Source organism: Oncorhynchus mykiss, chromosome 9, assembly GCF_057628025.1.
Source record: "Oncorhynchus mykiss isolate SJ-2025 chromosome 9, ASM5762802v1, whole genome shotgun sequence".
In the NCBI taxonomy this organism is placed as follows: Eukaryota; Metazoa; Chordata; class Actinopteri; order Salmoniformes; family Salmonidae; genus Oncorhynchus; species Oncorhynchus mykiss.
The window spans coordinates 50,475,899-50,500,081 of NC_143030.1; the positions used below are offsets into that span (position 1 = coordinate 50,475,899).

The following is a 24,183-nucleotide window of genomic DNA, read 5'->3' on the forward strand; positions in this document are numbered from 1 at the left end:
GTGGTAACTTCCTGTGTCCACTAGGAGGGCTGTTTTCAGAGCCAGTGAAAATGTACAGTATAGTCACAGTCATGAGACAGATATTTCACCAGATGAATAAATGTGAAGTATCCAGTTGGAGTTTTCATACACTATCAAATATGGTGTTGAGAAGAAGCCCAGTGGCCGGCATGATGGAGCGAGATGGATTCTGGCCGAGACTCTACTTTTCTTATCGATGAAACATTTGATCTCAATAAAGTTTTGTTTCCAAAACTAGAATCTGTTATGAACAGAGTTGACTTAGTTTTGTAGACTTTACCCTTTGCCAATGTTTCAAAAAGCATTGCTCAGAAGGAGTACAAGGGCGTATTGAGTTACTGCAGAGTAGGCGTTCCCTAACGGAAATATGCAAATACTTGTAGTTAGGCTCTCGCTAGCTCAAGCTTGGCTCTGCCCACCTCCTTGCTTATTCTGTCCATTGTGACAGGCTGTTGTCTATCTTGGGTGAGTTATAAAACATATTTGGTAGTCTACACTAGCCCTACACTTGGGTGTATCACTTCTTTCGTTTTAGCAAGCTCTGTACATTATTTTGATAGTGCACAAGTTCTTACAAATGCAGTCATTACAAAAAGCCAAATACACACATTTTATACTAAGTTTTCATTATACAAGTCCTGTTGCACAAAACCGTTGGATATATTCAACTAAATAATCCATTTGTAGTAACATGTAAACATGTTATTTAATACAAAACAAATATAAAGCAAAAAAGTACTCTATATTAAACGGAGGATTTTCAGATATGTGCACCAGGTTCTGTAAAATATACTCAAGCCTTTCAAAACAGTCCTGGAGTCTAAATTTAGAAAACTTCAATAAAATAGTCATTCTCCAAACACCCTTCTGTTCCATGTTCCTTTGAGTGAGTCCAGGCCTACACATTTTAGTCATTTAGCAGATTCCCTTCTCCAGAACGACTTACAGTTAGTGCATTCATCTTAAGATAGCTATTTGGGACAACCCCATATCACAGTAAGTACAGTTTTGCTCATAGCTATCAGCAAAGTCAGAGCTAGTTTCTGTACAGCCCTTTGAGATATCAGCTGATGTAAGGGCTATATAAATACATTTGATTAGTAAGAGGGAAGAGTGAAGTGCGAGTCTTAGGTCATGAAAGGCTTTTCTTGGATGGAGGGGACAGGGGGCTGCAGTGGGATTATTTGAAAAGTTCATTTTCAAAACATGGGCAGGGACTCTGCTGTCTTAGCTTCGGGGGAAGCTGGTTCCACCATTGGGGTGCCAGGACACAGAAGAGCTGGACTGGGCTGAGCAGGAGCTGCCATCCTGTAGGGGTGGGATGGCCAAGAGACCAGAAGTGGCAGATCAAAGTACTTGGGTCGGGGTGTAGAGAGGAGAGCAGAGTCTGAAGGTGAAGAGGGGCAGTTCCTCTTGCAGCTCCATAGAATCCAACAACACTGCCATCTACTGACAATATTATTTATTACATGTTTTTTTAGTTACAATATTGTTTATTCGTAGACAGGAAAACACTTATGCCTACCTAACCATATGTTAATATTACATGAGTCCATTATAAAATAAATTACTCTAAAAGGGAGCCAACAAGTATCTGCATGCATTTTGTGGATAGAATTGTGATCAATCTTTGCAGAACAAATAGAAAACCTAGGTGCAAAAGCAGAAATACAAACATTGTAAAAATGCTAATCAGTAAAATTGAAATAGTTTCAGAAAACATATCTTAAGATGCTTAGTCAATGCATCAACATACTCAATACCTACCCCTCTAGAACAAAACAAGAAAACCTAGGAACATTGTCATAAAAATGTAAATGACATGTTATCACTGGAATTATTGTATTTTGGAACTAAACATTTAATACAGAAAATAAATGCATTTCCTGCAGGTAATAAAACATGACATACATTGCATTTGGAAACTATTCAGACCCCTTGACTTTTTCCACATTTTGATACATTACAGCCTTATTCAAATTGATTAAATATATATTTTTTACACTTATCAATCTACACACAATACCCCATAATGACAAAGCAAAAACAGACTTAGAAATGTTAGCAAGTGTATTAAACCTAAAAAAAAACGTAATAACATTTACATAAGTATTCAGACTAGGGCGGCCAAAGTTAACGTGTTAACGTGGCTAGTACTTGACTTTATTATTTTGATAGCATACAAAGTGCTTACAAATGCAGTCATCACAAAAAGCCAAATACACTAATTTTATACTAAGTTGTCATTATACAAGTCCTATTGCACAAAATTGTTGGATATATTCAACTAAATAATACATTTGTAGTAACATTAATGTAAACCTCCCTTCTACCCAGTTTGGCCAGCTCAAGCAAGTGTCTTGGTGGTTCCAAATGCCTTCCATTTAAGAATGATGTAGGCCACTATGTTCTTGGGGACCTTCAATGCTGCAGACATTTTTGGTACCCATCCCCAGATCTGACATGCACTGACAACTGTGGGACCTTATAGACAGGTGTGTGCCTTTCCAAATCATGTCCAATCAATTGAATTTACCACAGGTGAACTCCAATCAAGTTGTAGAAATATCTCAAGGATGATCAATGGAAACAGGATGCATCTGAACTCAATTTCGAGTCTCATAGCAAAGAGTCTAAATACTTTTCATTTTTCTACATTTGTAAACATTTCTAAAAACCTGTTATCGCTTTGTCATTATTGGGCACTGTGTGTAGATTGATGAGGATTTTTATTTATTTAATCGACTTTAGAATAATACTTTCTGAATTAACTGTAAATATGACAATTCAAATAAGAGTTCTACAAGGCTGAAGTTATGCAATGCAACACATTGGAATTTGGAAAGCAATTCAGTCCAACTCAGCCCATGTTCTTTCTAATCATTGCAAGAGCAGCCTCCTTCTCCTTCAAGAGTTCTTTCAGTCGTTTGATTCTCTCATGACGCTTGATTTCTTCAGGGTCCATGAGTGCTGTAGAGCAGAGATAACTGGTTGGGATCTCTCCAGCCGTACTACTTCCCTGCTCACTCACAGTTGAAGGACATTGGATCTCCAGAGATGTTAGCTCTTTATCTTCCATTTGAGCCTTTGTGGACTTTCTACCCTTTCGTTTAGCTGATTTTGCAATTGCGAAGGTACTGCTCGCTGAGGACCTGGTGTTTGGTGGTTTAGATGAACTAGGCTCCTCTTGTGAAGTGGATGATGAGCTCATTGCTTTCTCTTGTACTAGTGTTCCAGTCACCCCACACGGACACGCTGTGCATCTTTTCCCTTTTCCCCTTCTTCTTCTAGAGTTCGGCTTTATGTTGCTTGCTGTGCCACAGAAGGGCCCAGGAGCGCAATCCATAGCTTCAGCGTTTGTTTGTGGGTGGACAGATGGAACGGGTGAGTTTGAGCTTCTTTTTGAAATATGTACTGGATTGATTTCTGGCAGAGGTTTGGAAGGGACCCCTGTTTCAACTGCGGTGGAAATGAGATAATTGACAGTCGGTTCCTCGTAGCCAAAAATATATTCAGCATCAGATAAGATGTCTAGCTGAGGACTTGGACTGGTGAGGGGCTGCATTTTCAACTGAGGACTTGGACTGGCGAGGGGCTGCATTTTCAACTGAGGACTTGGACTGGCGAGGGGCTGCATTTTCAACTGAGGACTTGGACTGGCGAGGGGCTGCATTTTCAACTGAGGACTTGGACTGGCGAGGGGCTGCATTTTCAACTGAGGACTTGGACTGGCGAGGGGCTGCATTTTCAACTGAGGACTTGGACTGGCGAGGGGCTGCATTTTCAACTGAGGACTTGGACTGGCGAGGGGCTGCATTTTCAACTGAGGACTTGGACTGGCGAGGGGCTGCATTTTCAACTGAGGACTTGGACTGGCGACGGTCTGCATTTTCAACTGAGGAGTTGGACTGGTGAGGGGCTGCTTTTCCAGCTGAGGAGTTGGACTGGTGAGGGGCTGCTTTTCCAGCTGAGGAGTTGGACTGGTGAGGGGCTGCTTTTCCAGCTGAGGAGTTGGACTGGTGAGGGGCTGCTTTTCCAGCTGAGGAGTTGGACTGGTGAGGGGCTGCATTTCCAGCTGAGGAGTTGGAATGGTGAGGGGCTGCTTTTCCAGCTGAGGAGTTGGATTGGTGAGAGGCTCTGTGTTTTCTGAACTTTCAGATGCATTTTTAACTTTTTCTATTTTCTGTCTTTTAGCATCTATTGGGCAACTACCATCCTTCCTAGTTGCAGAGACCTGTGAAACAACAAGGTGCTTAATTTATAGAGTGGGGAAATACATCTTGAAAATGCTGTTCAAATTAATGGTACAACAATATACATTTTGTCTCGAAATTCAATCGTGACAATCTATTAGGCTATGGTAGACCAACAGTACCTCATGCATTAGTAAGCTTTAGAAAAGTAGAAAATCATCAGTTACCTCTGCTTCCTTGTGTTCCCTCTTTTTTATCAAAATGTTTGATCCCTGTAACAATTTGCGAATAGCCTCTATGGTACGTTTGTTTGTGGTCCCAATCCGAGGAAACGCCTTAGGGATAGCCTTGGGTTTAGCGTCAATCCTCTCCAAACATATTTTCACATCAGATGTGATCCCAAACATCTGTTTCAGCAGGCGATCACACCTTTCCAAGGATTCCATGTCCAACACAGAAGTCCGCTGCTCAGGGATGGGATCTGATGAGCTCTAAAATTGGGGAATGATCAAGATTAAAAGCCTTGGTGAGTTTACTTTATTATACTGAACAAAAATATAAATGCAACGTGCAACAATTTCAAAGATATATACACTGTAACTCAGTACTATGGAAATCAGTCAATTGAAATAAATGTATTAGGCCCTAATCTATGGATTTCACATGACTGTGCAGAGGTCCACCCACTGGGGGAGCCAGGCCCAGCAAATCAGAATGCGTTTTTGCCCACAAAAGGGCTTTATTGCAAACAGAAATACTCCTTGCTCCCTAAATACTTGAGACATCTGTGGCATTGTGTTGTGTCAAAACTGCACATTTTAGAGTGGCCTTTTACTGTCCCCAGCACAAGGTGCACCTGTGTAATGATCATGCTGTTTAATCAGCTTCTTGCTATTCCACACCTGTGAGGTGGATGGATAATTTTGGCAAATGAGAAATGTTCACTAACAGAGATGTAAACAAATGTGTGTACTTTTTGTGCACATGGAACATTTCTGGGAAACATGGGACCAACACTTTACATGTTGCGTTTATATTTTTGTTCAGTGTAGCTATCCTACCGATCATGTAGTAATCTGAGTAGTGGGTTGTCTTACCTTTTCTTTGTGAGTCTCCATTTCTGTTTGGAGAGAGGTACTTCCAGTAATGTTGTCCATTTCTTGCGTAGCAGGATGGTGCTGGCTGTTTCCAATTCCCTGGTCAGTGGCATCATCCTGGACATTCCCCATATCTTGGGTTGAGGCACTGGGATGACTGCTTCCCATTTCCTTGCTAGTGGCATTGCCCTGAATGTTCTCTATTCGGATTCCAGTTGCACGGCCATGAAATCTTTGAAGAATTTTCCTATACTGACCAGTGATGTTATGCTGGCGGGAGTTCAACTCTTGGCCTGTTGCACTACCTTGACAGCCTGCCATGTCTTGGGCAGTGGCAATGCTCTGACACTTTTCTATTGACAGGCCAGATACTTTGTTCTGATTATCCACTATCTGGCCATTCAAATGATCTTGACTGCATAACACTTCTTGTTCAGCTTCCAAGTCATTCAGCATATGAGCCATTTCCTTGTCTTCTTCAGCTACTTTAGACACTGCTTTGGGTGGAAGGTATGAGACAAATATTACATTGGAGTCTTCGTCCTCATCGACTTCAGACTGTCTGAAAGGTTGCCTTGTTACGTCCCTTGTTGATATTGCCTGATATGTAAGGTCATCTTGGGGATCATCGTCACAGAGGTCAATGATGTCATCTGGTATAACAATGTGTTTAGGATCAGGTCTGGTTTTATTTGAAAATTGTGATCCAAGTGAGGAGCTTAAGGGTAGGGAGGGCGGTAAGCTGATTCTCTGATTGAATCCAACACTTTCTGCTGCCTGTGTGGTGGAGTCACCCATGTTCCTACTGGCCTCCAAGGGCTTTGATGGTCGGTTACAAAGCTCAGGGGTTTTCTTGGCAACAAAATACACCTTCCCATTGTACATCACTAAGGCATTGTCCTTCTCTTGGCCAATTCTTGTCTGACTCTCTTGGGAAGGTGAACACTTTTTTGCTGTGTTTTCACAGGGTTTGGTGGCTTTTTCCATCTCTGCCAGAGTTTTCAAAATATCTGAGGTCATAGAAGAGGAATTCACAGGAACGAGGCATTGAGCAGGTGAGCCATCTGCCTCCTCAATCACCCACTTAATAGGAGTGACCGGTCTTTTGCCATCCTTAGCAGTAGTAGAACACGGTGTCGAGCCTGATGATGAGCATTTAGAATGTGTCTGGCCAGGTGGCCTTGGAAGTCGGCTGAGGGAGAGGGGTGCCTTCTGAAATGTTGGACATAATGGAGTACCACCCGGTTTCATGGTTTGGACAGGGGACACATAAAGAACCATTGGCAAATTCGAATTTGAGGCACAGCTCGTTGATGAAGTAAATATCTGCCTCTTTATGGCTGGGGGGAGTGCGGATGCTGGAAGGGTTTTCACTTGAGCATTAGGAGGAATTTGAAGGTATTGTCCATTTGGAAGCGCTGGAGATTTCACAGTGACTGGCAACTGATCCTTATTCAAAAGTGTTAGCTCAGGTGATGTCAAGGATAACGCACTTTGGGCTACTTTTGTTGTTACTATAGGAGTCTGGATGCTCACTGATTTATATATTCCTGTCAGATTGGTTGGATTTTGAGAGGTACTCATGTAAAATGACCTTTTATTCACTGATTGTCCTTTAGCTGTGGGTCCCAGAGTAGACATGTTAATCTTCGAAATTGATGGCACGTCCAAGGTAAGATCTCGTTGAGGTTCAGAGATGTCCTTCATAGTGCTTGTTGGTGATCGAACAAACTGTCCGTTTACTTTTTGAACAGGGATCAGTTTCATAACATTTCTCCCATCAGTTCCCACAGCTGGCATCGCTTGGTAAAAGACACCTGTCCCACTGAAAAGGAAAAATGTAATACATAAGCATTTCACAGCAAGACAGTTCAGGCAATTAAAATCAATTTCTTGAGCGTTTTGATCATCTGTCCCTATAAAAAAATAGGCCTTTGTGTTCGATACAATAAACGAACAATACAGGCCACCTCTTAATTGAGATCAAATCAATGCAGTTAGATTTGCTTGTATAGAACAGCTGCTGGCTTAATCATGCATTGACACATCACACACTTTCCTTTTGTTGAATCTCACTTCCTACTTATTTGTTTTATATTTTTCCTTTGTCTTTAGTCTGACGTTTTTGTATAGGTTTTTGATTCTTGTGTTTCTTTAATACCCTTGAAAGCATCTTTGGATCTTTGAAAAGCGAATTATTATTATTTATAGTGGTGGCTGGAAGCTTGCCTGAAGACACATCCTGAATGTAATTCCGCTGCTCTATAGATTCTTACATACATTTAGTCTGAAACTGCCATCTTTGAAATAATTTGTGTGAGGGGTGTTCATTAGCGATTGGTTAGATTTGTTAGAGACGATCCAGAGTATCAAAGAATCATCATGTACGCCAGCTCTGGCCCAACCCATCGGTTTCTGGGACCAATCAGAATGTGTTCTCATTCTAGAAATCATAAGTGGAAGAGGCAAATCCAGAATAATCGTGGAGAAGAAACGTCAGTTGGCCGGGGCGATGTGGATGGGTAGCCAGGCAAGCGAATGGGGCCAATATCCATATGGTGCCATGGCAACCATGGCAACCATGGAACCATATGGATATTGGCCCCATTGGCTTGCCTGGCTACCCATCCACATCGCCCCGGCCAACTGACGTTTCTTCTCCACGATTATTCTGGATTTGCCTCCCTCCCCTTATGATTTCTAGAATGTCCATATAGTTCTGTGGTTGCCATGGCTTCGTATGGCAGCGTTGACTGTTTACTCATGCTAATTTAATCTATAATGAATAGTTATAATTCTTTTCTATGTACACATTTTACGTCAACTTTTATTTTATGGTAGCTTATCAAGTATAGATGGTAAATATATAGAAATTCTATCCCAAAATGCTAAACTGGATGATTAATCAGACTTCATAAACCTGCTCAGCATCCCAGTCATTGACATTCTTAACAAGTTTTCAAAAGAAGCAGACACCCATTACTTTGGACTTCAAGGATTTCGTTAAGGCTCTGGATATACTTCGCCAGAGAGGAGGCCGGAGAGGGAAGAAAGCAGGTCATAACTCCGGCTATATTCAAACTGTTGGATATAGATAGACTCTGATCTGAGTGTACAACCCCCCCCCCCCCCCCCCCCCTGGCAACCTTGGTTAGCGCGCACTGCGCCCGGCCCGCGACAGGAGTCGCTGGTGTGCGATGAGACAAGGACATCCCTACCGACCAAGCCCTCCCTAACCCGGATGACGCTAGGCCAATTGTGCGTCGCCCAACGGACCTCCCGGTCGCGGCCAGTTCCGACAGAGCCTGGGCGCGAACCCAGGGTCTCTAATGGCACAGCTGGCGCCCTTAACCACTGTGCCACCCGGGAGGCCCGGGGGGGGGGGGGGGGGTTGGAGTGGCTATTATGTAAACAACAGCATCCCTTTCATTGCATCTTCAGTGCCATCTGAGTTAGTGCATAAGGATTCATACTGGGGGTGGGCAGTATCCAGATGTTCATAATGTTCCTGTACCATACCAACGCTATTTCTTTTCAAACGTAAAAATAATAAATCAATATTTATTATTTTGGGGGAATTAGGGTCCCAACAAATTACTATCAAATTCCCATAGCGGTCTCTAGCTAAATGCTAACAAGTGCAAGCGAACATAAACTAATTGCAAGAATAGACTGCTATCTCAAATACTGGAGCCCTGAGACATATAATTTATTTGGCACATCTTAGATGGTTAACTTAAGTTATAAGCAGCGAGGTTTCATGCAACACAAAAGCCCCTGCGACACGAGGGGCTTAGAGCTTTAGGGGGCCCAGGGACGGTATTGAAAATCATAGTCTATATTTAAGAATACCCCGGTATACAGTATTTCGCTAAAGCCTAATTCATACAAGACCATACAGACTGCCCAGGTCTTCACAAGTGTTGCAGTATGTGCAGTGTATTCTCCACCTGACTCACACTATGCTGAACAACTCATTGCCCAGCTGGTAGCCTGTTGACTCCCTGCGAGTAAAACACCATGCTATTGAAGTTATCATTGGTGGTGACTTTAATCAAGTGAGCATGGACAAGCTGTGTAGAGGCCACAATCTTGAGCAGATCCATAAAACCATAAGGGGGCAAAATATTATTGAACTGATGATCATCCACCTATCATCCGTCTACTCTGAACCTGCTATTTCTGACCCACAAGTGACCACAGTGTTGTTACAATACTATTTAAACTGAAGAGGTCCAAAAATCATACTGTCAGAAAGGTATTCAGGCCACTGCGAGACTCAAGCACGTGTTCATTTGGGCAGTGGATCACCTCCCACCACTAAGACCCACCACCTCAAAGTCAGATGCCAAAAGAGAAGTTCGCTGCCATGTATGCTTCTCTACAATGAAAAATAGAGGATCACTTCCCAACAAAATCTGTTTGGCTCCATTTCCGTGATAAGCCATGGATAACCCCAGAGATAAAGGCAATGGTCAGAGACCGCCAGAGAGCATTCCATAACCAAATCACAACCCTATGGAAGGAATTAAGGAATAAGGTGCAAAGGACATTTTTTTACTGGAAAAGCAAGATCCTGCCCAGTGGCATACGAACATCAAAGATTTAGCCAACCTCTCCCAAACTGAGGCAACCTGACAATAGACATGGTACAGAAAATTCAATTAAGAAAGCACTATCAAAAGCAGGGATTGTAACCGGTTCAGGGAACAGAACCAAAAACCAGAAAAATAAGGGTTTTTTCAAGGAACAGAACCTGGAACGAAAGTGCTCCATACTGTTTCAGAATAAAACTTATTTTAAAATCCAGATGAAATCCCAGGCAGACTAATAAAGGAGTTTGCATATGAACTGAGCAGAACACTGGCTGACATTCTTACCTCTCTCTACAAGAAGGCATCATACCTGAAAAGAAGCTATAGTGGTCCCCATTCCTAAAACAAACCACCCTCCATCAGTGAAATACGTCTCACTACATCACCAAGCAAAGTAGCTGAGAGCTTTATCACAGAATGTGCTCTGACCAACATCCTACCCCAGATAGACACCCAGCAGTACAGATGTCTGCAAGGCTGATCAACAGCACACTGTCTGGTGGGTCTAACCAACAGAGCTCTTCAAGTCTGAGGATAAGCATAGTTCCACCTGCTCCCTGGTGACCACTGACTTTGGCAAAGCCTTTAGCCGTGTCTGCCACAACCTCACCACCACCAGGATGTTAGAGCTCGGGCTTCGACAATCGCTCGCCAGATGGATATGCAACTTCCTCTCCAATAGACACCAGGTGGTGAGGTATCATTGTATGCTGTCTGTCAGTAATCTCTTGGCCTACCTCAAGGAACTCTGCTTGGTCCACTGAATGTTACAGCATACATTAGTGCAGCCAGGAAATCAGCAGTCAAGCAATGGACATTTGTGGATTACCTTAATTTATTAGAAACAAGAACACCAAAATCCACTTGCACCACCCAAGAAGACCTGGCTGACCTGGAGAAGTGGTCAGTGGGGAGACACATGCTCCATGCGCACTTCACTAAGTCACCACCCACAATACCACCTGTCAATCAACAACACAGAACTCTAGAAGGTAGAGGTTATCAAGATCCTAGGAATCTTCATTCAAGGCGATCTAAGAATGACAACACAGGTAGAGCACATCGGTGAAAAGGCCAGCCGACATCTGTTCCTCTTCCGACGCCTTAAACACTTCCACATCCCTAAGAAGGACCTGGTAATGGTATTCACCACCTAAGTTCGACAAGCGGTGGAATATGCTGCCCCAGTGTGGCATGCAGGGCTAACCAAAAGTCTGACACCATCGAGAGGGTCCAGAGAAGAGCAGTATGCATCGTCATGGGCACAGACTACACCTCCTACTCAGATGCATGCACCAATCTGGACCTACCATCACTCCACAAATGCAGGGAAAGTCTCTAAAGATCCATCGCAAGAGCTTATCTAAAATCCAATCCCTACCACCACAGTTTAGTTGAGACCAACTCCTCAACTAAACTGGAACTGAATCATTGCAGCACTGAGCGTTTCCGTTTTAGTGCCATCCCAGCCATGGTTCGCCTCAACGGTTGACGATGAAACATTTTTTTTAATTTCCATGTTCTATTGTCTACAGCTGTTGCATATCGTTTTAATATTCAAATGTTCGTTGTACTCACAATTCAGCATGTTGCTGCCACTTGTACAATGTTCTGTTGAAAAACACTCAATATCTCAAGTAGAGGACGACCGATTAATCGGAATGGCCGATTAATTAGGGCTGATTTCAAGTTTTCATAACAATCGGAAATCTGTTTTTGGACACCAATTTTGCAGATAATTATTATTTTTTTTACACCTTTATTTAATATTTTTAACTAGGCAAGTCAGTTAAGAACACATTCTTATTTTCAATCACGGCCTAGGAATGTTGGGTTAACTGCCTCGTTCAGGGGCAGAAGACAGATTTTCACCTTGTCAGCTCGGGGGATTCAATCTTGCAACCTTACAGGTAACTTGTCCAACGCAATAACGACCGTTGCACTCCACAAGGAGACTGACTGCCTGTTACGCGAATGCAGTAAGCCAAGGTAAGTTGCTAGCTAGCATTAAACTTATCATAACCACTAGTTAACTACACATGGTTGCTGATATTACTAGATATTATCTAGCGTGTCCTGCGTTGCGTGTAATCTGACTGAGCATACAAGCATCTAGGTATCTGACTGAGCGGTGGTAGGCAGAAGCAGGCGCGTAAGCATTCATTCAAACAGCACATTAGTGCGTTTTACCAGCAGCTCTTCGTTGTGCATTGCGCTGTTTATGACTTCAAGCTTATCAACTCCGGAGATGAGGCTGGTGTAATCGAAGTGAAATGGCTGGCTAGTTAGCGCGCGCTAATAGCGTTTCAAACGTCACTTGCTCTGAGCCTTGGGGTGGTTGTTTCCCTTGCTCTGCATGGGTAACGCTGCTTCGAGGGTGGCTGTTGTCGTTATGTTCCTGGTTTGAGCGAGGAGAGGGACGGAAGCTATATTGTTACACTGGCAATACTAAAGTGCCTATAAGAACATCCAATAGTCAAAGGTTAATGAAATACAAATGGTATAGAGGGAAATAGTCCTATAATTCCTATAATAACTACAACCTAAAACTTCTTACCTGGGAATATTGAAGACTCATGTTGAAAGGAATCACCAGCTTTCATATGTTCTCATGTTCTGAGCAAGGAACTGAAACGTTAGCTTTCTTACATTGCACATATTGCACTTTTACTTTCTTCTCCAACACTTTGTTTTTGCATTATTTAAACCAAATTGAACATGTTTCGTTATTTACTTGAGGCTAAATTGATTTTATTTATGTATTATATTAAGTTAAAATAAGTGTTCATTCAGTATTGTTGTTATTGTCATTATTACAAATAAAAAAAATTTAAAAAATTGTCCCATTGATCGGTATCGGCCCCTTTGGTCCTCCAATAATCAGTATTGGTATCGGCGATGAAAAATCATAATCGGTCGACCTCTAATCTCAAGCCCAGATTGTCATAAAGTTATGTCTTGCCAGGCAGTGTTACTTTGCGAGGTGGGATATAGGTTTCCTATTTCTTTGTGCGATTAGCAGCTATGAAACAAAATAGCAGAAATACCTTAAACATCTACTGCAGCATTTTTCTAACCCTAACTCACACTCCTAACTCATACTTGACGTTTGACTATTTATTTGCAAATGTAATGCTCACACTGTAAAGCCCTGAAAATTGACCACCTGCCAACATGGCAGGTGAAATAGACAATCTTACCCACCAATATCTAAATCTACTCACATTTGGCAGGTGTTCATTTTATGCCCTGCTATTATTCCCGACCACATTTGTGAAGGAATAGTGGCAACGTCAAACATAGCTACTCCAAACCAGTTGATGGCGCTATAAAACCTTCACCAGTAAATTTACTGAACAGATTAATTTGAATTGTTATGCGTGCACTAAGGAAGGTTTGTAGCTAGTATTAATGATATCAGAATAAATTCACATGGCGGCACTGTTGCAAACATCTTTGCTATTGTGCTAAAATTTGAACACTTCCAGTAAAATGTTCCCTGAATCAAGTGTGTGTGTGGTATTCAAATAAAATAAAACAGTTGTGTCTAGGAGCCTTCGTTGCTACTCGCAGCTATATTTACAACTTGAATTTGTAGCATGACAATTGATTTTATAAACTCATTGCTTCAATCAGTAGTAGAAGAGCAATATTGTTATAGAGCAGTAGTCCATTGTTATAGTCTCTGTTATAGCTCAATGCATGTGTGCAATGTGATGGATAGCCTTGCATAGCCTAATATTTCCTTTCATTGTTGGGGAGTAGCTTCAGTTCAGTCTACTTTCAGTGTAGTTCAAACTCCTGATGTAGGCAAACCCTTGTGGAACATTGATTACAGTATGTTGCCCTAATCCTATAGAAAAAATTATGGTAGCCAATAAATAATAAATTGCCAATGTATTATTTCATTAAGTTGTCCAGTAAAGCCAAATATAAATTGGGCACTGTGGAATAAAGCTACCGCACCCCCACAAACTGTTTTTGGTATAGGCTACAGCCGAGGGATGAGGTTGGGGAATCCCTCTCTCATAGAAAGTGTTCTAAATGCCAAGGACTGGCAGTCCATTACATCCAAGAGATAGGCCACGTTTTAACCATATGTTGAAACTGTATATTGTTTTCATTCTTGCTGTTTGTAAACAATGGAGTAATAAAACCTTGTATATTTTGGGTTATGATTAAAAAAAAAGAGTGATAGAGGTTAGTCTTCCAGAATCAATGGCTTAATATCAAGAACTTAAATGAACATCAAACAGCTTCCCAAATTCCAGACTGTACATTTGTTTATTTTGATTGCACAAGACTGGATCTTTAAAACTTCGAGATCGGTGGCCCCTGCACGGGACGATTGAGCTAACGTAGGCTAATGCGATTAGCATGAGGTTTTAAGTAACAAGAAAATGTACAAAGACATACCTGATTTTGTCAGAAAGCTTAAAATTTTGTTAATCTAACTGCACTGTCCAATTTACAGTATCTACTACAGTGAAAGAATCCCATGCTATTGTTTGAGGAGAGTGAACAATTTGAACATAAGTTATAAATAAACAAATTAGGCATATTTGGGCAGTCTTGATACATTTTAAACAAATGCAATGGTTCATTGGATCAGTCTAAAACTACACATACATTGCTGCCATCTAGTGGCCAAAATGTATATTGCACTTGGGCTGGAATAATACATTATGGCCTCTCTTACATTTCAAAGATGTACAAATTAAATTTAAAAAAAGTTGTTTTTTTCCTTGTATTATATTTTACCAGATCTATTGTGTTATTCTCCTACATTCCTTTCACATTCCCACAAACTTCAAGGTGTTTCCTTTCAAATGGAACCAAGAATATGCATATCCTTGGTTCAGGGCCTGAGCTACAGACATTTAGAAAAAAGGGGCGGATCCTTAACAATAGCTAAACCTAATCTCATTGTTTTAAAATCTGTCTAATTTTAACGCAGCAATCAGCAGTTGAAACAATAACAAACCACTCAAATTCATAGAGTTATGGATACAAAGACTGGCCATGATATTAACATTCTAGTTTTAACCATGTTTTGAGGCTTTATTCGTGTGTTACATTTACTTTGGAGTAAAACAAGGTTATATTTTGGGTTCTGATGGGATAGTTTAACTAAACTCATGAGGTATTTAAATTATACAAGTTATATTCAAGAATCATTGGGTACATATTAATTTATACATCCAAAAATTGATGTAGCTGTCAGATTGTCCCTTAAATGAAATGTATTGCATTTGAATCGTTTAGGCAGGGCTAGGCTACTTCCTTAAATTCCAATGTAATCCTTTCTTAAATTCAATTGAATTCACCCATTTCAAAAAAGATTGAGACCAATCCTCAAATTACATGTTTTGATACAGATTAACTGGTTATTCTTACCTGCGACACGCGCCTTGGGATGCCATCGTTTTGCCTTGATTACTGTATGAGATATTCAAGTTACTCATGCTATCCAAGGTAGCTAGCTAGGTAGCTAGCTAACTAGTCTATCGAACCAGACAACGTCGGCAGTGTGAAGCGCCAAAAAGCAGCGGGAACCCCTTCTTGTAGTTTATATCAAGTTACATGCATGCCTAACAGAAAAATATAGTAACGTCGTAGGCGATCTAATGTCTGGTAACGTCGTTTGTTGACGGCTGCGCCATCTAACGTTAGCTAGCTAGCTTAGAGCTGTCGGTCTCAGTGATTGAACAGCTCAGGCCAGGGTAACGCTCGTTACGTTGCTTTTGTATAAATGACTGTCTAAATAGCTAACTCATCTAACTTACATTAGTGCCTACCAGTGATGTACTTTCTCCTGGAAAAGAATGTCACTTTCCAAAACTAACGTTATCCAACTGACTAAATAACATATAGCTATCGTCAATCAATTTCCGTAGATATCCTTTTTTTTGCGTTACACTTCCGTGAAACGTTACCAGGGTGCACATTCAAGAAGTGGAATAATTCAAGTTCATCAACAGCATCAGAATTCCGCGTATAAAAGGCTGTTTGCAAGAGTCAATTGAGACCAGTATTTGTATCAAACTGTAGAAATCAATACAGCAGTATATTTCTCTCATCTCCATTCAAACCAGAGGGCGAACAGAACAGATCAAAACAACGTTCATAAAACATCGACGATCTTGAATCCCCACTTGAGACGGCTACAATAATAAAACATAACTTCCGGGGACAATATACAATTTCCGGTGTGATTTGGAGACATCTTCGGGCCGTTTTTAGAAGCGTTGCAGAAGCAACTGCTCATGTTATGTTCAGTTATTTAATTGTACCCCTCCCCCTCCCCTATAAGCTTGCAGGGCTGGGTTTTCATTGCTTGCAGGAAGCAAATAGCCTACAGGGTAGCACTAGCAGTGTGTTAGGAACATATATCGTTATTTTATTAGGCTATAGGATGTCTGAATGGGTGAATCGATTAACCCATTTTCTGTATTTCGGGGGCATTAATTCTGTGGGATCTTTGAATTTTCTGGGGTAAATTCCCCAAATTCAAAGAGGTGGCCGATTTTTATTCAATTTATGTGACATGCAGCAGAACAATATTCCTTAAATATATTGAAACACTAGCCCTTTAATAAACCAAACATTTTATTGAAATGAGCCAAAACGTTTTAGCCTTGTGTTCTAGTCATGGGGAAAGGGTTCCGATCTGGAAGCATGCTTTCCACTGTGCTCAGAAGGCACTTTCCGTACTGCAGTTTAGATGAAGTCAGGGGCGCCACCTTTATTTTCGAAGTGGGTGGGGAATAATCAGGTCAGGGTCCTCCCCCAGAAGTTTTCGGGGTATTTAAAGCTCATTTCCTCTATTTAGAACAAAAAGTAAGCAAAAATGGCCACAGTCATCAAACTGGGTAAGAGATCAATATTAAATATGCTAATTTAGGGATAGGTGTCCCGTCAACGGGGCAGTTGCAGCGTCGTGTGTCACGATCGCAGATTTTAGAGAAACAACAAATGTCGGGACATATCATATAAGTGTCTTATATCGACTGAAAGCTTAAATTCTTGTTAATATAACTGCACTGTCCAATTTACAGTAGCTATTACTGAGAAAAAATGCCATGCTATTGTTTGAGGAGAGCTCCTAACAACAAATCACATTTTTCACCGCGATAGGTTTGATAAATTCATCTCTAAATGTGAAATGTGTACTTAAATTCTGAAATCTTGCTCTGATTTATCATCCCAAGGGTCCCAGAGATAATATGAAGTGTCATTTTTTTTTATATCCTAAAAAGGTCCATATAGCATGCATGATCGATTTTGTATTTCCACTCGTTCAATTTGCAAAGAAAGGAATCTGTGAAAATCTAACTCTAAACGTTGTTTCAACCAGTCAAATTACATTCGTATTTATTCCTCAGAGATTCTAGAACATAACCAGACTTCTCACTATATCATTAGGAGTGTAGTAAATCCTATAGGACACCAAATGTGGGCAGAGAACGATGCCTTCATGGCGCGCCGATGACACGGGTGGTCTTCACTTGATTGACTGTAACTTTGTAAAATATGCACCAATCGGGGTCAAACAAAGTTAGCTAGATAGCCAATGAGCTGGTCTTTACGGGTGTATGTGGAACCACCCTATCTGTCGCACAATTTTGCTGCTAACCTTGTGCGACAGCAAGCCTTTTCCTTCTGAACAAAAATTGCAAGAACGTGGAAGTTATGAAGTTATGAAAACTGGGTGTTTTGAAAATGTTGAACTTACAATATGGCTACCAATACAGAGAAAGCTCAATCAAAGTCCAAGTATACAGATTTGACTATATTCTTGCAGAAAAATGCAATGTAAATGTCTCCTTCACAATTTTCCCAAATGTACCTGGGTGACTTCACACTAAATGTCATGTAGCTCGCTCGTACTTCAAATTATCAGTCTGAAACTTTGCACATACACTGCTGTCCTCTTGTGGACACCATCGGAATTAGATGGAACATTGTATCATTCACTGATATTGCTAATATACTGCAAAATTCACCTGAGCTCCATAGACTGGTCTTCCCTGGCTGTCTGACCCTGCTGGGACCCCTGTCACCATCTGATCCTTCTAAAACATGATGATAGTATAGTATAGGTGTTGGGTACTGACTGCACTAGAGGGCTGCATTCCCGTGGGATGCCTGCGGACCTGCGGGTCCCGACAGAGATCATTTTTCATGATGCTGGAGTGGGATGTCAGACAGATGACTTTGGGTAGAAAATATTTTTGTTGTCCCACAGACTATTTGGAAACGGTCCACTTTCTGCTTTGTATGCGTTAGCCTACCTATTGTATTAAAAACACATCTTTTTTCGCATTATTCACACACATAATTCGCTGCTTCAACTACAGTAGCCTACCTCTCCTAGTTGGGCGTTATCAGCTCTCTAAAGCAGATGACAGCTACCAAGAAACCACAGAGAACAATGACTGCAGTCCAAACAATTAAAAGACACACCCTATCCCCTCAGCCCTCAAATTAAGTGGATACTTCTGATGACGTATCATTACACGTCTGACGAGTATACACTTGTGGGGAAAGGGGCGAGGGAGGGAGGAGGGAGGACAAGGTCCCTGTAACACCTAAAGATTTTGCAATTGTTTCAGATGCCATTCCCTCAGGTGTTGCTTTATTATTCAGGAACATGTCAAGACCTGACCCTCAGAGCCTACCTTCCGTTGACCCTGTTGACTCATCAGTAGGAAAGATTTGTTTCTCTTTTGGTCCATTCAACAACATAGCAATAGGAACCTTGTTTCAGCAGGATGTTTCATCTTTACCTTATGTCATGCCTTATTGGAATGGATTTATTGATAATATTTATTGGAAAAAAGTTTGGATGTTGCCACACACATACCTACTTGTTAACAAAATTAAGGAAGTTTCCTTTAAAATTATTCATAAATATTATCCTGCCAACCACTATATGAAGTTTAAGGAAAACATCAACTCAAATTGCTCCTTTTGTAATGACCACCCGGAAACAGTGTTGCATATTTTTTTGGTATTGCATTCATGTAAGAAAACTGTGGCAAGACATCAGTAGATTTATAATTGAACACATTTATGAAGATCTTACACTATTGTGGAGAGATGTACTGCTTGGATTCTTTACCTACGATAGAAATAGGCTGAAACATTATGTAATTAATTTCCTTATTCTTTTGGCCAAATTTCATATTCACAAATGTAAATTTACAAACAAAAAAACACATTTTCTTACCTTACAAAAATAAATTGAGCTGTATTTTAAGACAATTAAATACCCTACTAACAAAAAAACTGTTAGAATTATAAGTGTAAGTGCTGTGTAACTGGCAGCAGGGAAGTCAGGCGCAGGAGAGCAGAAATGGGTAACAGCCGGAGCATTTTAATGATGCAAAAAACAAACAGCACCCAGAACAGCAAAAATACGGGTTGAAACAACCCGTCGCCAACCAGACAGAAATGCACAAAACACTTACAACAAAAAATTCCACACACAGACATGGGGGGAACAGAGGGTTATATACACATCAAATAATGACGGAATGTAAACCAGGTATGTGGGAAAACAAGACAAAACTAAAAGAAAATGAAAGGTGGATCGGCGATGGCTAGAAGACCAGTGACGTCGACCGCCGAACGCCGCCCGAACAAGGAGAGGAACCGACTTCGGCGGAAGCCGTGACAGTACCCCCCCCCCCCCCCCCCTTGACGTGCGGTTCCAGCAGCGTGCTGACACCGGCCTCGGGGACGACCCGGAGGGCAAGGTGCAGGGTGATCCGGACAGAGACGGTGGAACTCCCGCAGCATTGAAGTGTCCAGCACGTCCTCCACCGGAACCCAGCATCTCTCCTCCGGACCGTACCCCTCCCACTCCACGAGGTGCTGAAGGCCCCTCGCCCGACGCTTGGGGAACCAGCATGGAGCGATTGGTGTATGCCGGGACCCCCTCGATGTCCAAAGGGGGCAGAGGAACCTCCCGCACCTCAGACTCCTGGAGCGGACCAGCCACCACCGGCCTGAGGAAGGAAAGACACATGAAATTAGGGGTTAATACAGTAATTGGGGGGGGGGGGGGGGCTGTAACCTGTAACACACCTCAGTCTCCTCAGGACTTTGAACGACCCCACAAACTGTGGGCCCAGCTTCCGGCAGGGCATGCGAAGGGGCAGGTTTCGGGTCGATAGCCAGGCCCGGTCCCCCGGTGCGAACACCGGGGCCTCACTACGGTGACGGTCTGCGCTGGCTTTCTGGCGCAGCGCGGCACGCTGAAGGTGAATATGGGCGGCGTCCCATGTCTCCTCCGTGCGCCGGAACCAGATGTCCACCGCAGGATCCTCGGTCTGACGCCAAGGAGACAGAACCGGCTGATACCCCAGTACGCACTGGAAGGGGGAGAGGTTAGCGGAGGAGTGGCGAAGCGAGTTCTGGGCCATCTCTGCCCAGGGCATGAACACCGCCCACTCCCCCAGCCGGTCCTGGTAATAAGACCACAGAAACCTACCCACATCCTGGTTAACTCTCTCCACCTGCCCTTACTCTCGGGGTGATCGAGACCCCCAGACGCTCCATGAACGCTCTCCAGACCCTCGACGTGAACTGGGGACCTCAGTCAAACACTATATCCTCAGGCACCCAGTAGTGCCGGAAGACGTGAGTGAACAAGGCCTCTGTAGTTTGTAGGGCTGTAGGGAGACCGGGCAGAGGAAGGAGACGGTAGGACTTGGAGAAACGGCCCACAATGACCAGGATCGTGGTGTTCGCCTGTGATGGAGGGAGATCTGTGAGAAAATCTATCGACAGGTGAGACCATGGCCATTGTGGAACAGGTAAGGGGTGTAACTTACCTCTGGGCAGGTGCCTAGGAGCCTTACAATGGGCGCACACCGAGCAGGAGGAAACATAAACCCTCACGTCCTTGGCCAAGGTGGGCCACCAGTACTTCCCACTCAAACAGCGCACTATCAGACCGATACCTGGATGACCAGAGGAGGGTGACGTGTGAGCCCAATAGATCAGCCGGTCACGGACAGCAGACAGAACGTACAGACGCCCAGAGGGACACTGGAGGGGAGTGGGCTCTGCGCGTAATGCCTGCTCAATGTTTGTGTCCAGCTCCCATACTACCGGCGCCACCAGGCAGGAGGCCGGGAGTATGGGAGTGGGATCCATGGGCCGCTCCTCTGTGTCGTACAGCCGGGACAGTGCGTCTGCCTTGACATTCTGGGAACCTGGTCTGTACGAAAGGGTGAAAACAAAACGGGTAAAAACATGGCCCACCTTGCCTAGCGAGGATTTAGTCTCCTTGCTGCCCGGATGTACTCCAGATTGCGGTGGTCAGTCCAGATGAGAAAGGGGTGTTTAGCACCCTCAAGCCAATGTCTCCACGCCTTCAAAGCCTTGACGACAGCCAACAGCTCCCGGTCCCCCACGTCATAGTTTCGCTCCTCCGTGCTGAGCTTCCTCGAGAAGAAGGCACAGGGCGGAGCTTTGTTGGCGTACCCGAGCGCTGAGAGAGCACGGCTCCTATCCCAGCCTCAGACGTGTCCACCTCCACTGTGAACGCCAAAGAGGGATCCAGCCAACTTGACACAATTGACACAAATTTGACACAATTTCTATCACCCATTGCTCTTATCGACGCCATTTCCGGTCACAACTTGCAGACTTGTTTACGTGTTGCTGTGCGTTTTGTTGCCAACCTTACTTTGCTACCTGACAACTTTACGGTTTTTACTTTTTAATTACCGTTTATATTTTTGGTTTTTCCCTCAACTTTTTTTTCCCATTCAACTTTTTCACTCCGGACGCTTTATCTGGACATGGTTCGTCAGGACCTCCAACAGCCGAAGCTAAGTAGTAACATTAACATGATGCCTTCTAATTGCAGTCGCTGTACTCATAATATACAGGAGAACGATCACCTTACGGCGAGGATAGCTGTGCTACAAGCCCAGCTTCAGACGCAATCGTTAGGCAAGGGTCATTTCAGTGTAGGAAAGGATGAAACAGCGTCTGTGCCAACAGTAAGTACAGATAGTAACGTTAGTATAAATCCCCTCGCACGGTAACAGCAGCCGGACAACTTTCTCACGGTTTCTGGAGGGAAATGCTGTAGGAATGCTCAACCGGTGTCGCTCATTCAGCCGACAGAAACTTTAAACCGGTTTTCCCCATTAAGCAAGGAGTCAGAGTCAGAGGCCGAGCCTTCTCTTGTCTCTACTCCTCCCGTTACGGGGTCTGAGACGCCGAAGCTTCCCACCATTAGCTCTGACAAATTGAAAACTCTAGTCATTGGCGACTCCATTACCTGCAGTATTAGACTTAAAACGAATCATCCAGCGATCATACACTGTTTACCAGGGGGCAGGGCTACTGACGTTAAGGCTAATCTGAAGATGGTGCTGGCTAAAGCTAAAACTGGCGAGTGTAGAGAGTATAGAGATATTGTTATCCACGTCAGCACCAAAGATGTTAGGATGAAACAGTCAGAGATCACCAAGCGCAACATAGCTTCAGCGTGTAAATCAGCTAGAAAGATGTCGACATCGAGTAATTGTCTCTGGCCCCCTCCCAGTTAGGGGGAGTGATGAGCTCTACAGCAGAGTCTTACAACTCAATCGCTGGTTGAAAACTGTTTTCTGCCCCTCCCAAAATATAGAATTTGTAGATAATTGGGCCTCTTTCGGGGACTCACCCACAAACAGGACCAAGCCTGACCTGCCGAGGAGTGACAGACTCCATCCTAGCTGGAAGGGTGCTCTCATCTTATCTACCAACATAGACAGGGCTCTAACTCCTCTAGCTCCACAATGAAATAGGGTGCAGGCCAGGCAGCAGGCTGTTAGCCAGCCTGCCAGCATAGTGGAGTCTGTCACCAGCACAGTCAGCGTAGTCAGCTCAGCTATCCCCATTGAGACCATGTCTGTGCCTCGACCTAGGTTGGGCAAAACTAAACATGGCGGTGTTCGCCTTAGCAATCTCACTAGGATAAAGCAATCTCACTAGGATAAAGACGTCCTCCAGGCGGCTCTGGCAGGTCCTGGCTAACTGGCGGCTCAGGACAGACGGGGGACTCTGGCGGCTCAGGACAGACGGGGGACTCTGGCGGCTCAGGACAGACGGGGGACTCTGGCGGCTCAGGACAGACGGGGGACTCTGGCGGCTCAGGACAGACGGGGGACTCTGGCGGCTCAGGACAGACGGGGGACTCTGGCGGCTCAGGACAGACGGGAGACTCTGGTGGCGCTGGGCAGGAGGAAGGCTCTGGCGGCGCTGGACAGGCGGGAGCACCTGTAGGAATGAGACGGAGAGGCAGCCTTGTGCGGGGGGCTACCACCTGAGGGCTGGTGCGTGGAGTTGGCACTGGATAGACCGGACCGTGCAGGCGCACTGGAGCTCTTGAGCACCGAGCCTGCCCAACCTTACCTGGTTGAATGCTCCCGGTAGCCAGGCCAGTGCGGCGAGGTGGAATAGCCCGCACTGGGCTGTGCTGGCGAACCGGGGACACCATGCTTAAGGCTGGTGCCATGTACGCCGGCCCGAGGAGACGCACTGGAGACCAGATGCGTAAAGCCGGCTTCATGGCACCTGGCTCGATGCCCACTCTAGCCCAGCCGATAGGAGGAGGTGGAATGTACCGCACCGGGCTATGCACACGCACTGGGGAGACTGTGCGCTCTACCGCATAACACGGTGCCTGCCCGGTCCCCCTCTCCACACTCCCTGTATGCCCCCCCAAGACATTTTTGGGGCTGCCTCTCGGGCTTCCAGCCTCTCTGCTTTAGCTGCCTCCAGCTCTGCTTTAGGGCAGCGATATTCCCCTGGCTGTGCCCAGGGTCCTTCGCCGTCCAGAATCTCCTCCCAAGTCCATGAGTCCTGCGTTCTTTGCCGCTGCTGCTGCTGGCCGTTACCACACTGCTTGGTCCATTGTTGGTGGGTTATTCTGTCACGACCGTCGTAGTGATGAGACCAAAGCGCAGCGTGATGTGAATACATCTTTTTAATGAAAGACGAAAAACACGAAGTACACTAAACAAACAAACAAAATAACAAGACGACTGTGACTGCTATCAAAACTGAGTACAAACATCACATAGACAATAACCCACAAACCACAATACAAAACAGGCTACCTAAATATGGTTCCCAATCAGAGACAACGACAAACACCTGCCACTGATTGAGAACCATATCAGGCCAAAACACATAGAAAAAGACTAACTAGACATGCAACATAGAATGCCCACTCATATCACACCCTGACCAAACAAAACATAGAAA

General features: G+C 43.8%; 1 protein-coding gene across 1 annotated transcript; it reads right to left on the minus strand.

The window, feature by feature from the left end:
• Positions 1-1,468: 1,468 nt before the first annotated feature.
• lrif1 (ligand dependent nuclear receptor interacting factor 1) lies at positions 1,469-16,119 on the minus strand. The gene is made up of 4 exons (XM_036986947.2): positions 15,304-16,119; positions 5,312-7,136; positions 4,442-4,705; positions 1,469-4,255 (listed from the first exon to the last, which is right to left on the minus strand). The coding sequence occupies exons 1-4, from the start codon at positions 15,369-15,371 to the stop codon at positions 2,882-2,884; spliced, it is 3,531 nt and encodes a 1,176-aa protein (XP_036842842.2). The 5' UTR covers positions 15,372-16,119; the 3' UTR covers positions 1,469-2,881.
• Positions 16,120-24,183: the final 8,064 nt, after the last annotated feature.